The sequence below is a fragment of the Balearica regulorum genome, chromosome 13 (genome assembly GCF_011004875.1).
Source record: "Balearica regulorum gibbericeps isolate bBalReg1 chromosome 13, bBalReg1.pri, whole genome shotgun sequence".
Lineage (NCBI taxonomy): Eukaryota > Metazoa > Chordata > Aves > Gruiformes > Gruidae > Balearica > Balearica regulorum.
Window position 1 is genome coordinate 1,553,470 of NC_046196.1, and position 15,438 is coordinate 1,568,907.

At 65.2% G+C, this 15,438-nt stretch overlaps 2 protein-coding genes and 1 non-coding gene across 3 annotated transcripts; all 3 read right to left on the bottom strand.

Moving 5' to 3' along the window:
- Positions 1 to 1,089: 1,089 nt before the first annotated feature.
- On the bottom strand, positions 1,090 to 9,872 carry CPNE7 (copine 7). Its single transcript, XM_075765614.1, has 16 exons — positions 8,563 to 9,872; positions 7,198 to 7,669; positions 5,031 to 5,213; positions 4,885 to 4,959; positions 4,468 to 4,542; positions 4,272 to 4,355; positions 4,098 to 4,187; positions 3,783 to 3,881; positions 3,297 to 3,383; positions 3,131 to 3,190; positions 2,778 to 2,911; positions 2,619 to 2,673; positions 2,410 to 2,461; positions 2,168 to 2,301; positions 1,774 to 2,010; positions 1,090 to 1,598 (listed from the first exon to the last, which is right to left on the bottom strand). Exons 2-16 carry the CDS (start codon positions 7,420 to 7,422, stop codon positions 1,461 to 1,463), a joined length of 1,728 nt encoding a protein of 575 aa, XP_075621729.1. The 5' UTR covers positions 7,423 to 7,669; positions 8,563 to 9,872; the 3' UTR covers positions 1,090 to 1,460.
- Positions 9,873 to 9,961: 89 nt separating this feature from the next.
- RPL13 (ribosomal protein L13) lies at positions 9,962 to 14,580 on the bottom strand. Its single transcript, XM_075765624.1, has 6 exons — positions 14,439 to 14,580; positions 14,016 to 14,131; positions 13,403 to 13,544; positions 11,864 to 12,037; positions 10,667 to 10,723; positions 9,962 to 10,161 (listed from the first exon to the last, which is right to left on the bottom strand). Exons 2-6 carry the CDS (start codon positions 14,117 to 14,119, stop codon positions 10,003 to 10,005), a joined length of 636 nt encoding a protein of 211 aa, XP_075621739.1. The 5' UTR covers positions 14,120 to 14,131; positions 14,439 to 14,580; the 3' UTR covers positions 9,962 to 10,002.
- LOC142603776 (small nucleolar RNA MBII-202) lies at positions 13,687 to 13,768 on the bottom strand. The gene has a single exon (XR_012837673.1). It is a non-coding gene; the product is annotated as a small nucleolar RNA MBII-202 (small nucleolar RNA).
- Positions 14,581 to 15,438: the final 858 nt, after the last annotated feature.

Below are 15,438 nucleotides of genomic sequence, written 5' to 3' on the forward strand. Positions count from 1 at the left end.
ACACCCGGCTTTTGGCACAGCGAGCGGCGCACAGTGCTTGGTGTGTGGCACATGGCAGCGGTGTGGCACAGTGCCCATGCGCGGTATGTGGCACACGGCACGCGGCACACGGCACGCGGCACATGGCAGGCAGCACACAGCCCATGACCCAGAACACGGCACATGGAATGCAGCACATGGCACACGGCACATGGAACACATACATGGCACATGGCACTTGACATGCGGCACAGCGCACATGGCACACGGCGTGGCAGATGGCACGGCACGGAGCACATACCATGAAGCACGCAGCAGGCGGCACACGGCATGTGGTGCACACGGCATGTGGTACACACGGCATGTGGTACACACGGCACACGGCACAGAGCACAAGGCACATGGAACATGGCACGTGACACATGGTGCACAGTACATGGCACACGGCACCGTGCGTGGCATGCAGCATACAGCACATGGCAGACGGCATGTGGCACACAACGCGTGGCATACGGTACACAGGACGTGGCAGAGTACACGGCACATGGCACACTGGGTACGGCACGCAGCCGTACGGCACGTGGCACAGCATGTGGCACTCAAGGCATGGCACGCAACCCCTAGTGCATGGCACGGCACACGGCACACGGCACATGGCACACGGCACACAGCACGTGGCACGTGGCAGAGGCAGTGTGCTGGGCAGGGGCAGGAGGAGGGTGCCGGCGCTGCCTCCGCTCCCTCTCCCGTGGCCTGGATTTCAGGGCCGCGGCAGCCGGCAGCAGCACAGCGGGGCAGGCGGCCACACCGGCACAACTCGAAAGCGGCGTCTGCTCCAAAGCGCCGGCGCTCCCCTGCACGCTGCCGGTCACGAATCTCTCTGAAATGCGGCGGCAGCCGGAGCGGCCGTGTGAGCAGCCGGGGCTGGGGCCGCATTCGGCTCTCGCTCGCTCCCCCCTTGCCGCCGGCCGGGGCTGGGCAGCGCGGTGGCACGGTGAGGGGTGAGTGGGGACGGGCAGCACCCCGGGAGCTGCCTGTCCCTCTGCCCACACCCCGGGGATCACCCGGCAGGGAGGTTTGGTGTTGGCACCCAGAGAGCACGCGGCACGGGCACAGGGCTGGTTGCTTTATTGGGGGGCCCCCCGCATGCCGGGGGGGGGGTGTGTGTCATCATGCAGCCTCCAAACGATGTCACAGCGACAGAGAAGCGGGGACCGAGGGGACAGCAGGGACGGAGCAGGGATGGGCTGTGGGGCACGGACCACCAGGACCGGACAACGCCCGCTGGGGACCCCCAGCCCCCCCGGGCAGCACAGGGGGGGTCCTGCACCGGGGTACCAGGACCGTCCCGTGTCCCCAGCCAGGTACCAGTGGGGCCACGGTGCTGGTTCCCGGTGTCCCCCTGCCCGGCGAGGAGGGGTCCGCAGCCCGGCAGGGACCCCGTGTGTCCCCGTGCCATGCTGGGGGGAGCGGGGGGGTCCTCACTGGGGCGAGCTGAGGTTGGAGTCGGGGGTGTGGGGCTGGGGGCAGCGCGGCGGGAAGGCCTTGTAGCTGTAGTACTCCACCACCTGCTTGGGCACCTCCGCCAGCACGCACTTCGCCAGGGCCGTCGGCGACGCCTGTGGGACGGGGGACACCGGGGGACAGGGGTGAGCCGGGGGGCACCAGGGCATCCCCCCGCCCCAGCGCGCGGAGCAGCACCCGCGGGGCACCGGCATGCTGTGCCACGATGCTCCGTCCCGCCGCGGGGATGGGGGCAGGGGGGACACGGGGGACCAGCGATGCCCCACTCACGTTCTTGAACTCCCGGAAGGGGACGAACTGGACGATGTCGCGGAGGACGGGCTCGCCCTTTGGGGACCGCAGGATGCCATCGTCCCCGTCCAGGATCTGCATGTCGGTGAAGTCGGCGTTGCCCACCCCGACGATGATGATGGACATGGGCAGGTAGGAGGCGCGGACGATGGCCTCCCGCGTGTCCGCCATGTCCGTCACCACCCCGTCCGTCAGGATCAGCAGGATGAAGTATTGCTGGGGGGGGAGGGATGCTCTGGGGGGGCTGCCTGGCCCCACTGCCATGATGGGGGCGGGGGACAGGCAAGGGCTCAGCTGATGTGGGAGCAGCCACAAGTGGCACGAGTGTCCTGGGTCTCAGCCCAGCCCAGAGCCAGCGGCCGGGGGGCCCTACCGAAGCCTCCTTGGTCCGCTCCTCGTCGGCCGCCACGCGAGCCACCTTGGAGATGATGGGGGCCACGTTGGTGGGGCCGTAGAGCTGGATTTTGGGCAGGCAGCTCTGGTAGGACTCCACGACGCCCTGGATGCCTGCGGGGGGATGCAAGGGGTGAGGGGGGGACACGTCCCGGCAGCATCAAAGTCTGGCATGGGGGGGCCATGGGACCGGCATCCCCGCCCCGTGGGAGCTGGACTCACCCTCACACTCATCGTTATCAGGGTTGAAGTTGATGGCAAAATCGTGGGAGACCTGGAGGGCGGGAAGGGAGCGGGCAGCTGGTGCCCACCCACCCGCCATGGCCCCCGGCACCTGCCGAACCCCACAGGAGCCATGGCCAAGGGTGTGTGGAGGCACAACCCCATCCCTGGGGGCCCACGGGGCCCCGGCACCCCGACCACCCCCTTACCTCGTACTTGGGGGGGATCCTTGCACCAAAGCCCAGAGCCGAGAATTTCTTATCGCTGCAAGGGAAGAGGTGTGAGGAGCCGGGGCCCTGGCAGTGCCATCACCGGGGTGGCCGTCACCGGGGTGTCCTGGCCCCGGGGGACCCGCTGGACCAACCGACCTGTCGTAGTCCTGGCAGATCTCGCCCACCGCGACCAGCGCCTTGAGGTACTCGTTGGGCTGGTAGGGGTTGATGTAGTGCAGGGAGCAGCTGTTCCGGGGGTCCCCGTTGGACGCCGTGAAGTCGATGGCCACCTGGCAGGGGGGTGGCGGTCAGGGTCCCCCCCACCGTGAGCGGGGCCACCAACGTATCCCCGCTGGGGTCGGGTGGCTCTGCCAGCCCCGCTTGCCGGCACCGTGGCACAGCCGTGGCTCGGGGGAGGCGGGATGCTCTGCCCGCGGCCCCCGGCCCTGGGGTGGGCACGTGGCCCCTGCCTGGCCACCGGCGCCTCGGGGTGGGGGTGCGCTGCTCACCGTGAAGTGGATCTGGCAGCCGCCCATGATGTAGTCCAGGAAGGAGTAGACCCTGTGGATCTTCCAGAGGGACCCATGTCAGCCGGTCCTGCCCCACGCCGCCCCACGGCAGCTGGGCTCGGCACGGCACGGCACGGCACGGCACGGCTCGGTTCGGCACACTCACCTTCAGGTCCAGCAGCACCACGACCCCCGAGTTCTTGTAGTTGCGCTTCTTGATTTTGTACTTGGGGTTCATGCAGTCCCACTGCACCTGCGGCACACAGCACCCGCGCTGCCTGCGGCCCCCAGCGCCAGCACCCCCACCGTGACCCCGCAGCCCCGCGGCTCTGCAGCACTGTGACCCACAACCCCCCAGCCCCATAACCCCGCCTGCCTGCAGCCCCCCAGCCCCCCCGGCCCCCCGGCCCCCCCAGCCCCGGGGTGCAGCCGCCTTCGCCCGCTCCCAGCCAGCCCCCGGGCTCCAGCCCGCCCGGCCGGGGCCGATTTCCCCAGAGGAGCCCAGACCCACCGTGCCTTCCCCAAGAGGGGATAGCGAGGGGACAACAGCCCCAAAAACCAGAGGAGGAGCGGGGAGGTGCCTCCTGGAGTGAGATCTGCTGGCGGCACGGAGGGGTGACCCCCAAGGCCGTCCCCGTGTCCCTGCGCCCACCTTGTTCTCCCCCATCGCCTTCTGCATCTCCTCGAAGGTGGTGAAGAACTCCCCGATGAAGTCGTGTTTGCCCCGTGAGTCGTAGTCCCACACCACGCACTGCAGTGGGACACGGCTCAGCCCCGGCCGGGGGGCCCGTCCCCCTGCACCCCCCAAACCGCACCCAGCCCCGGCACCGTCCCGGCACCGGTCCCGGCACATCCCGCAGCCCCGGTGGCTCCAGGTCCCCGACACGCCGCCCACACGGTGCCGTGGGGACATGAGGGGATGCGTGTCCCCGGGGCAGGGATGGGGGTCCCCGTCACCCTTCCTCACCCTCAGCTTCCTCTTCTCCTCGCAGCTGCAGAGTGAGTTGAGGGAGACCTTGAAGGGCTCCCAGATGGGGCTCAGGTTGTTCTTCACCACCTGCGGGGCGAGGGGCTCAGCGCGGCCGGGCAGCCGCCGGGGCGGCCACGAGCCGGCGAGGAACGGACGCTGCCGGGGCCTCACCTCGGTGCGGTACACCAGCTGCTCACTGCGGTCATCGTCAATGCGGTAGATCTCCAGGAAGGGGTCCGACTTGCTGAAGAGGTCCTGGAGGAGGGAGGATGGGGCAGAGCATCATCTGCCTGCCCTGCCTGCCCTGCCCTGCCTGCCCTGCCTGCGCAGCCCTCCCCGACTCCCCTGCCCGTGGGACCCGGCTCACCTTGTCGTCCAGTTTCTTGGCCCGGAAGGCGAGCTCCACGTAGCCGTTGTTCCCCGAGATCTCCTCCGAGATGACCTGCGAGGAGAGGTGGCCGCGGGGTGCTCAGCGCCTGGCACGGCTTTGTCCCCCTGCCCTCCCTGCCTGTGTGGGCAGGGCAGTGCCCTGGGAGGGGACAGGATGCCACGTGCCTCCCCCGGCACAGCGGGGACCCCCAGGGTGGGCAGCAGACATCAGCGGGGACCCTGAACCCTCCCCACCCTCAAGAGCCTGGGGGGTGGCTGGTTGACAGCTAGGACAGGAGGGGAGTCACTGGGGACCCCCTGTGTGCCCCAGACCAATGCCACCCATGTGTCCCAGCTCGGTGCCACCCACATGTCCCAGCCCGGTGCCGCTCCCGGCAGGGGTTCGGCCGCTCACCGTGATGGTGGACTTGCCCGCGAACTTCCCATACTTGAGGAACAACGGCTTCGTCACCCGCTTCTGCGCCACGATCTGCAAAAGCCGAGGCGTTGGGGCGGGGACGCCGCCGGCGGGTGTCCCCGGGGCGAGGGGCGCGGGCTCACCTGCCCCACGGTGCACTCCATGCCCCCCAGGAAGTCGTCGTCGTGCGTGCCCACGCCGGCGTGCCCGTGGCTGTCGTACACCTCGAACCGCAGCTTCTGCACCTCCTCGAAGTAGTAGTCCACCGTGAAGATCTTGGCGAAGACGGGGTTGAGGTTGCTCTTGATGACCTCGCTGCGGTCCACCTGCACGGCGAGAGCTCGGCTGGGGGGGGCAGCGGGGCCAGACCCCCGCTCGGGGCCGCATCCGGGGCCAGCGGGGCTGCCCAGGACCTTGGGATGCCCGAGCTCGCCTGGAGCCGGGCACGGGGACGCAGGAACGCAGGGGCACGGGGACGGGGGCCGCGGGGCAGCTGCCGGGAAGGACCAGCCCTGCACAAGCATTTACCTGCCCGCGCCGCTTCCCAGACGAAAGGCATTTGGAGGCAGCGCCGCCACTGCCTGGGGCAGGGAGGGGTGCCCCGAGGGTCCCAGCCCTGCCAACCCCCACTCCGAGGGGCATCGCTCCCTTGGGGGCTTGGGGCAAACCCCCCGTCGGTCGGAGGGGATGCTCTGGCTCTGCACCGCGGTTTGCTCCGCTCAGGCAGGACCAATGGGCTGGTGACCAGGACGAGCCCCTGCGTTCCCAGCCTGGGCTGGCCAAGGGCAGGGGCCACCGGCCACCGCGGCCCTGGCAGGCGGGTGGGTGCTCGGTGCCTCCCGGCTGCGCTGGCAGCGGGTGCCAAGCGGCTTCCAGGAGCCTCCCCCGCACCCCGTCCCTGCCAGCGTTGACTCAACGGGACGCATCCTGGCCAGGGCACCCTGCCAGCCCGCTGGCCCCTGCCCACCGCCGGCCCGGTCTGGCAGCATCTGCCAAGCCCGCACCGCTGCGGTGCCTCCTGCGTGGGCACTGCCAGCCCCACAGCCCCGCCGTGGGGCTCCAGGTCCCGGCCACCTCGGCGCCTCCAGTGCCACCCACTGCCGGCGTGGCCAGGGCCGTTTTGGCTCTCGGACCCAGTGGGCAGCGGCTGAGCCGGATTCAGCCACCGGCTGGGCTGGGGGGGACGGGGGGTGGCTCATAGAATTCCTGCAAAGGGTGGCCCAGGAGAGGCCCTCGTGGCTCTGGCCCTTGCACGGCACGGCACGGCACACAGAGCACGGCACGGCGCACCATGGCACGGTAGGCACACGTGGCTCGGCACAGCACGGCGTGGAGGAGCCGCAGCCTGCAGCTGGCACGGGGCCCCTCGCCGCCCGCCCTGGCTCCAGCTCCGGCTCCGGCGAGCAGAGTCGATTACACGCGGGGGGATTTAGCGCTAAATCCGCCGGCTGAGCAGCCGTGATTAGAGAGCGCGGAGCTGCCGGCGCCAGCCCAGAGCTAAGCCGTGGGGGAGCGATGGGAAGGAGCCGTGCCAGCCCCAGCGCCAGCCCCAGCCCCAGGGACCCACAGGGCAGTGCCGTGAGGGGTGCACGGCCGCTGCCCCCCTCTGAGCTGCGCCCCCAGCCCTGAGCAGGGTTACCCCAGCCCTGAGCAGGGTTACCCCAGCCCTGAGCAGGGTTACCCCAGCCCACAAGCCCTGATCCGCCCCAGCGGTGGCCCTTGGCCCTGGCCCGGGGCAGTGGGGCCGTGCTGCAGCCACGCACTGTGGGCACCCCGTTCCCCTCGTCCTGCCGGAGCCCCGGGGTCCCAGGGGACTCGCTCCCACCCGAGGGGGGTGTGTGTGTGTGTGTGCGCGCGCACACTGTCCCCACGTGCTGCCCGAGCGTCCCACAGCACCCTGCTCTGCCCTGCCCCGTGAGCCTGGTGCTCTGTGCCCTACACCTTGCACCCTGCACCCTGCTCCCCACTATCTCCTGCACCTTGTACTCTGCTGTGCACCCTGCTCTGCACCTTGCACCCTGCACCCCACTCCCCACTATCTCCTGCACCCTGCTCTGCACCCTGCTCTCCACTATCTCCTGCACCCTGCACCTTGCTCTGCACCCTGCACCCCGTGCAGTGGCTCCTGCCCTGTCTCCAGCCCCATGGGCATCGCAGCCACCCCGGGGCCATCTCTGCTGCTGTCCCCATCCCAGAGACACAAACGCTGTGCTCAGCACCCTGCACCCAGCCCCGCCACGGCCCCGACGACAGCCTGTCCCAGCCCTGCCCCGCTGCGGTGGGTGCCGGCGGTGCCCCCCACCCTCCTACCTCCATCCACTGGCCCTGGGACTGCATCAGCAGCAGGACGCAGGGGTCCGACTTGTTGAGCGTGTCACGGTCCAAGAGGTGCCTACAGCTCACCCGCAGCTCCACCTTGGAGAGGACGGCCAGCGGGGCCTGGGGCGACAGCTCGGGCGCCTCGCCCATGGTGGCCGTGGGGCGATGGGTGGCCGGGCGCGGTGGGGGGCAGGCGGCCCCGTGGGCGAAGGGCATGCGGGGGGAGCGGGGCGGCGCGGGCGGCCGCTGCCTTCGTTGCCGTCAGGGAGGCGGGCAGGCGCCCGTCATGCCCGGGGCACGTTGCCCCGCGGTGCCAGGTGTGGGGATGGAGCCCAGGTGCGCGGCGTCGAGCAGGTCCGCGGTAGCAGCGGGTGTTGGCGGGATGCTCTGGTGGGTGGAGGGGACCCCAGGGACCCCTCCGAGGCGGGGTGGCCGGTTCCAGTCCAGACGGCTCCGCGGGGCCCTGCAAGGCACCAAAGCACGGTGGGGTGAGCCTGAGCCGGGCCACCCTTCATGACGCTGCCCGTGTACCCCCAAGCGCCAGCCAGCCCCACGGGCAACGCTGTGGCCCCGTCCAGCCGCCTGCCCCCCCAGCCAGGGGGTCCCGCGGGGCTGTGCCCAGCTCTGCCCCAGCCCAGGGGCAGGATGCGTCCCGCGGGGAAGGGGCACCCCAGTGGGGCTGGGAGGCTGTGCAGGAGCGAGGGCTACGCAGGCAGCCCTGGGTCCCCAGCCCGGGGTGCCCCTCCGGGTGCCGGGGAGCAGAAACTCCCCTCCCGTCCCTGCGGGCAGCTCACCCCCCGCCCGGGCAGGGTGCGCCGGCGAGGGCAGCGGGGACGCCAGGTCCTTGTCCGTGTCACCGGGTGATGCTGGCAATGCCGGCCACGTCCCGCTGCCCCGAGCAGGGCTGGTGGCACCCCAGGGCGACGGGGGGATTTCCCTGATGCAGGGGACAGGGGCCACCCTCCACCTGGAGGCTGGTGACACTCAGCCAGGCGATGCTGCGGTGCTGGGTCAGGTGCTGGGTCATCGAGGGTTTCTGCCAGCACCAACCCCAGCCCGGTGCTTGTCGCCCTCCCAGCTGCAGCCCGGGGGGGTCCCTGGCTCGGCCTGGGGCAGAGGAACCCTCCTGCCCGCCCGCCTGCCCATGCCCAGTGTGCCCAGCCCGGCCGGGAGCTGTCGCCGCAGCTGGCCAAAGTTTCCCGGTGAAGTCACGCAGGGCCCGGGCCCTCCCCGGCACATGGCTCTGGCGTCCCGGCTCTGGCGGGCATCGTCCCCCTCCCCGGCATCACGGGCACCCCTTGGCATCCCCCGGTGGAAGGGGCACCGGCTCCCACCCTGCCCGGCCGCCCCCCTCACCTGGGTGCCAGCAGCCTGGGCTGCACACACGGCCGGCCGAGGGCTGGGGTCAGCGTGCCAGCTGGAGCCGGTGTGCCAGCCGGAGCCGGTGTGCCAGCCGGAGCTGCTGCCGCTGCCACCTCCACACAACTGACTCAAGCTGCAGTTCGGGAGCGGAGCCCTAAGAGGGAGACGACAAGCTCCATTAACTGCCTCGCTGCCGGCACCGGAGCAGAGCCCGCCGGCGGGCACCGGGGCTGAGTGGGGTCCCCGGGGTGCCCAGCACTGCTGGCCGTGCCAGAGCAGGCACTCCCGCTCCCGGTGAGCCCCCCATGGCACAGCCCCCGCTCCCAGCGCCCCACGGCCCCTCACCCTCCCCAGCTGCTCCCCATGGGGTGCTGAGGCCCGTCCTGGTCCTGGCCCCCAGCGCGAGGACGGGGTGCCCCAAAACTGCCAGGCGCCCTCCTCATGTGCCGGAGCACCCGGACCCGCACTCTGCGCACGCAGAGCCCCGGGTGCGCCCCATCCCTCGGCTGGGGCTGTCCTGGCACCCCCTGCCCACACACATCACCCCAGCGCTGCGGTGCTGTCAGCTCGGCTTTATGAAAGATGATGTAATTAGCCCGTATTTGGAGGGATTAAAATGCAGATGGGGCTAACGAGCGCGAGGGCACTGCAGGGCCCTGGGCTTTGGGAGCTAATCCCCAGCCTGGGTGGCAGAAATAGGCCACCCTCCTTCCCTGCTCCTCCCGCAGCCCCACAGCACAGCCCAGGAGCGGGGTGCAACCGACCCACGGCGGGGGTACGCAGGATCCGAGCGCAGGCAGGGGCGAGGGGGCTGGGAAGGAGGAGCAGGCAGCCCACCGTGGCACCCGCAGCTCTGGCTGCTGTTTGAGCAACCTCGAGTTCATCCAGCTGTGCCGGGGCTCCAGCAGGCCGCCGGCACCGGAGCACCGCATCGCATCCCAGCCCCAAGTTTCTGTCACCCAGCCGCTAACGAATACAAACGACTCAATTATCCCAGCACGGGTGATTCGCAGCACAGCCAGGCTGCAGCATGGCCCCAGAACTGATTAGCCAGCAAAGGGGCTCGGTTCAGCGCTCCCCGGAGCGGGACAGACCCCGTGACCCACGGCACCCAGCCCCACATCAGCCCCCGTGCTGGGGCAGAGTGAGCCCAGGAGCCCCCAACAGCCAGGAACCCCCCGAGCCCTCTCCAGGGAGGCGCGCAAGGCCGAGGTGTGCATTTTGCTCGCTTTCAAGGAAGTTTGGAGATCTCCCGCGGCTGAACAGCGACTCCCCCAGACCGCATCCCTCCAGGTGCAGCAGCCCAGCACAGACTGCTCCGGAGCAGGCAGGAGCAGGCAGGAACAGGCAGCTCAGTCCTGTACATCTGACCTACAAAGACAGCACACTCGTATTTCTACAATTTTTTTTATTGACAGTTCTAGGGAGAACAGTTCATTTCTTCTTCTCCACATCCTGCTCTGCTGCTTCTTTGGCGCGTTTCGCACGGATCCCGAAGAGCCGGGCGTTTGCCCGGGCCATGCGCAGGCTGGCGAAGGCCTTGAAGTTCTTCTCGTCTTCTGAGATAACACGGGCCTTCTCCCGTTTGAAAACCTAGTGGGAGAGAGCGCCAGACGGTCAGGCTGCACATCAGAGGCTCCCAGAGAAGACTGCATGGAAGGCTTAACACAATTAATCTCGTTACATTTTTACCACTAGCTCCAGGATGCTGTTAGGAACGGAACATTTGTGCCATCTACAGGCCCTGCCCTTATCATCACTCCACCAGGCACCTCATTTCAACCGGTTCCTAATTTGCCAGCGCGCGTCAGCACAAGACCAGAACGTACCGGGGGAAAAAAACCCCAAAACCCAAGCGCAACATGAAATCTGAGTCAGGTTTGTGGCGCGTTATCAACAGCGCCTTTGAAAGCGGCAAGGGTTTCCAGAACTGGCAAAATACAAGGACACGCTTGACCCGTTCCTGGTTTTCTTTCATCCAGGATGGGACGGGTCTGGAGACAGCGACCCTTGGCTGTAGGACACAAGAAGAGAATCGTCTCCGTGCAGTTTAAGCCTTAATTACGTCACACAGAAAATGTGATTTAATTACACTTACATTCTTGATCGGCATAACCGGTCCAGTCAGCTGAGTCGCCAACTTGAGTTCCTCAGCCTGCATAACAAGAGGACAAAACAAATGATTTTTAAAAAACCCAGTATTTAAAACTTCTCAGGCTAGACCTCGGTCGAAAACACGCCTCGTACGCAGGTACCCAGCTTAACCACACCGTTAACAATTCTGACTGGAGACTGAACCCTGACTGGTGACGGATCCAGCATTTCAGCCATGCAGCTGCGGGGGTATTTGGCACAGACGTGCCGCACCAACCACCCGCGTTTCGCCTGGCTATTGATCAGCCCGGATCCGGCCAGAGGAGCAGCGGCCTGTAGGAATTCTGCCAGCCGGACAAACGTCGACAGCCACTGTGCCATCTTCAGCTCGATACCCAGCGTATTCCTCAGCAATTCCTTCTAAGGAATTCCAGCTTCTTGTACGAGCGCGGCATTGCACAAAAAGGTTAAGTTTTATTTTAGGTAGATGATTTCAAGTAAATAAATTTGAAAAGGTATTCCAGATGCAAGTATCTGTACCTGCTGGGTACAGAAGCTTGAGACCCTTCCTCCCGTCCTGGCAAGCAGCCGTGGACGGTGGGCTCCACGCTACGGTGAACTGGCTCAGAGCTGACGTTCTCCAGAAGAGCGAGCACAGCTCGAGCTCACCACCTCGCTTCACGACTTGCGCCGCCCCGTGGGAAGCGCGTTTACCGCAGGCAGAGCCAAAGAAAGCAAACTACGCTCTGATCTCGGTGAGGCTTTAACGAAAAGCGTTTTTGTATGTCAACAGCAACAACCTTCTTGAGACTGCCTTACGCATGGCTCTCACCGAAGTACTCTAGTGAAAGCATGCCGCCACCCTCCTCCTCCTCAGCCTCTCCACGCAAGCTGTCACCGTGGCAGAACACAACTCCAGACAGACTTTTCCGCCATTCTGACAATTTAGCTTCGCAAACTAAAAATTCGACTAGTTGATCAGCAACCAGAACTCTGGCAAACAGACCACTCAAGAGTCCAGCCCCAGCTCTGAGCTGCGCCCCTTCAGCAGCGTGCCGGCCCTGAGGCCAAGTGCCTGCCCAAGGCACTGCCATAACGCCGGAGATCCGCGGCTCAGCCCGGCGCTGGGCTCAGCCATCCCCTACGTACGCGCACAGGAACCGTGCCGCCTGTCACACGTTTCCAGCAGCCAGGTACTTACAGAGCTGTCTCCCTTCTTGGGCATAGCCGGCTTCCTTGGGAAGAGGATAAGCTTGGAGCGGTACTCCTTCAGCCTCTGCACGTTGGCTTGCAGCGACTCGGTAGACTTGTTACGTCGCCGGGGATCCACAGAAATTCCAATAGTCCGCGCAAACTTTTTGTTAATGCCAGCGAGCTGAAGAGAGAGCACGCAGTGTCAGCGTCCCGACAGCTCCCAATGTCACCCTGCTGCTGCTGGGAGCCGCCCCGGACATCAGCCGGACAAGGCGAAGGGGCTGGAGGAAGGCGAGGGGCTGGAGGAAGGCTCAGCGCCCGACCCAACGGCCCATCGGCAGCGAGGGTCTGACAGGGGGAGCGACCATGCCACAAAGGGAGTCCTGGTGTCTGTATCTGAATGCTTAAAATATCCCACAGACTTTGCAGTAACTTTTGCAAATGGATTTCCTCAGAAGAGCAAAGTGCAAGCCCTGAGTAGTTATGGGGGGACATTTAAACTCTGATACATGAGACAAATTTATGGCGTCAGCACACAGATAGCTCTGCTTCATGGAACACTGGAAGCTCTATTAAAAATGTATTTTTTGTAACCATCTTAAAAAAAAATAACCTCATTTTCTGTTTAAATACAAACATCTGCGTACCATTTTGTATTTCACCATTATCCAAAAATTAAAGAAAAATAAAGTAATGAAGCATTTGGCAGCCAGAAGAACAATTTTACTGCTTCAATGCGCTAATTTCACTGTTATAAACGCTTTAATTAGACGCCAAACAACGCACAAGAGACGGCTGCGGATGCTGGCTGCCAGCAAGCGCCAATGTTTCTTCCTGCCCGCTGTGAGGACAGGCAGGTAGGGGTTTCTGCAGACCACCACGATCCAGCTTTGAACAGCTCATCAGCTCAGCACACCTGGGAAGGTCACTGAGAACCGTTTCCTGAAGCAACGGAGGGCAGGGAATACTTCCCACAGACTTTAGGTGTTCCTAAACCAACTTGCAGCTGTCGTGTGAGCAGCAGCCGCAGCTACTCCGCGAGGCTACGCTGAACGGGTCCCTTTCCCGACACAAGATCCCTTACTTCTCTTTTGAAATAAGTTTACTTATTCATGACGTGAGCAGGGTCACATCAGCTAAAATTTTCACATTAGCAGAAACATGTTTCACAATGAAACAAAAGAATTAAATGAAGAAAATGTCTTTTTTTTTCTTCCCCCAAAAAAAGTAGTTTAGGAGACTCAATTAAGACTTTACCAGAATCTGATTTTAATGGAATTTTGTTTGACAGTCTAACCAGACAAACGGCTTTCACTCTGACGTACACCGCCACATCCCCATGCCAGTTAGTTACAAAGAAAAGGCAAGACCAGTATTTTTTATGCCTCTGTGGAGCTAGCAACACCAGACGTCTCCCCGGCTGAACCAGCATCAGCAGACACCGATGCCTCAACATGGCACTTGTCTACGTGCAGAACAGGACAAGATGACTGAGCTCAGACTCAGAGTTAGTTTTATCAGGCTGGGATCAGCGCTCTGTACTTACTTTAAGCTCTTCTAGGCTGAAGCCTCTACCAGCACGGACTTTTTTGTGGTATCTGATAGTAGGGCACCTCACTATAGGCCGGATGGGCCCAGCCACGGGACGGGGAGCGATGCGGCGAGCCTTTGCCTGGCGGGCCTTCCTCCTGGAAGGTCGAAGGAGACAGTGGTCAGGAACATTGCACTTCTGCCAGGTGTGCCAGCCCTGTGCTGCCAGGTGACGCAGGGCAGCGCCAGAAACAAAGCCCAACACCAGCCTAGCGGCTCAGACAGGCAGTGCCTGCTTCTACAGAGCGGCTACAGTCATCAGATAGACAAGGGTTCGAGGGAATCATCAACGTGGTACAGCGATTCCGGAGATTTCTCATCACTTGACTGCAGCTCGAACGGCCTGACCCTGACCAGAGACCCCGCACCAAACGAGCACCCTGCTGCAAGCCCAGCGCCTTGAGCAGGTCAGGTTCGGGAAACAACTTATAAACACAGACACAGCACTTCAGCTTCCTCAGCAGCACGATACGAGACGAGAAACAATTTCCCCGCGCTAGAGGAGCCAAAGCGGGCGGCAGCAGGCCCGGCAGGAGCGGCCCCGGGGAAACCGGGCCGCGGGCACTCACCTGCGGATCTTGCGGGCGGGCTGGTTGAACCATGTGGCCACTCGCCGCTGCCAGTCCTTGTGGAAGTGGGGCTTCAGGATCATGCCATTGCGGCTGGGCGCCATGGCTGCTGCGGCCTGCGGACACGGACAGGGCTAAGGCAGCCGCCGGGGTACCGGGGCTGCAGGGCCTCCCCCGGCGACGTGAACGAGGGCCCTTCCCCGGCCCCATCCCACCCGGCCCGGTGCAGGCCCATGCCCAGGCCGGGCCCCTGTCAGCGCCCCGTCGGGCCCGGCCCAGCCCTCCACGCAGCCCGCAGCCCCCGCGCAGGGCTCCGAGCGGTCCCAGGACACAGCCCGGGGCACGGCCCAGGCCGGGGCACGGCCCCCGGCGGGCGGATGGCGGCGGATGGAGCCCCCCGGCCGCGGCAGCGCCCCGACTCACCTCCCGCCACGGCAAATGGCCGACCGGAAAAGGAAGCGGAGGCTCCGAGCACGCCGGAAGTGCGGCAGCGGCGGCCAATGGGCAGCGCGGCGGGAACGGCCCGATGAGGGCGACGGAAGCGCTTGGCGGCAGCTTCAGCGCGCCCGTAGTAAAGATGGCGGCACTTTAAAGGGCCCGCGCACCGGTATTGGGGCAGGCGCCGCAGGGAGGTGACAGCCGGACAGTGCCGGGACGGTGCCCGGGCCCCAGTGCTGGACTCCTGCTTCGTGCCGGGCACCCTCACAGGGCTAGCTCGGCCAGGAGAAGGAGCTACAGCTCCACCCAGCACTGCTGCGTCCAGCACCCCCCAGCCCAGGGCGGACACACACCCGGTGGGACGGACGGACGCAGGGCAGGGGTTACACCGTGCCCAGGTCCCCAGGCGTCCTGCGGGACGGTGTGGGATCCTGCTCCCCTCCACATCCACGCTGGCTGTGGGGGTAGCAGCAGCACGGGGTGCAGCAGCGCTCAGGGACACCACCACCCACCGCGGCAGAGCCTGCGTCCCACGGTGGCACAAGCCCTGGCCTCAGCCGAGGAGGGATGGCACGGCGCTACATGGCACGGCCACGCCGGCCGCAGCCTGGCAGCCACCGAGGATGGCCATGGCCTTCGGCTGCACAGAGCTGAACTCTCCTGGAAAAGGGTTCAGCTATGACTTTTTAAAAAATAAGATGAGAAAACGGTTGAAGTTTCATCTGCTGCTGGAAAAGTGGATTCAAAGAATGAACTTGTGAAGAAACAAATAGGTTTAGAGGAAAAAAAAAACCCAAAAAAAACTTAGGCCAGTAGCAGCCCAACTGTGGAAAACCACTTCTGCCCCTGACAGCAAGGGAAGCTGTCCCCACCAAGGTGACGGCCAGCACCAACCCCCCCAGGGAGGGCTAGAGGCTCTGTGTACACAGGTGGCTCTATGCGGGGACAGGGCAGAGGACACCGTGCAGAACACCCTCCTCCCCAT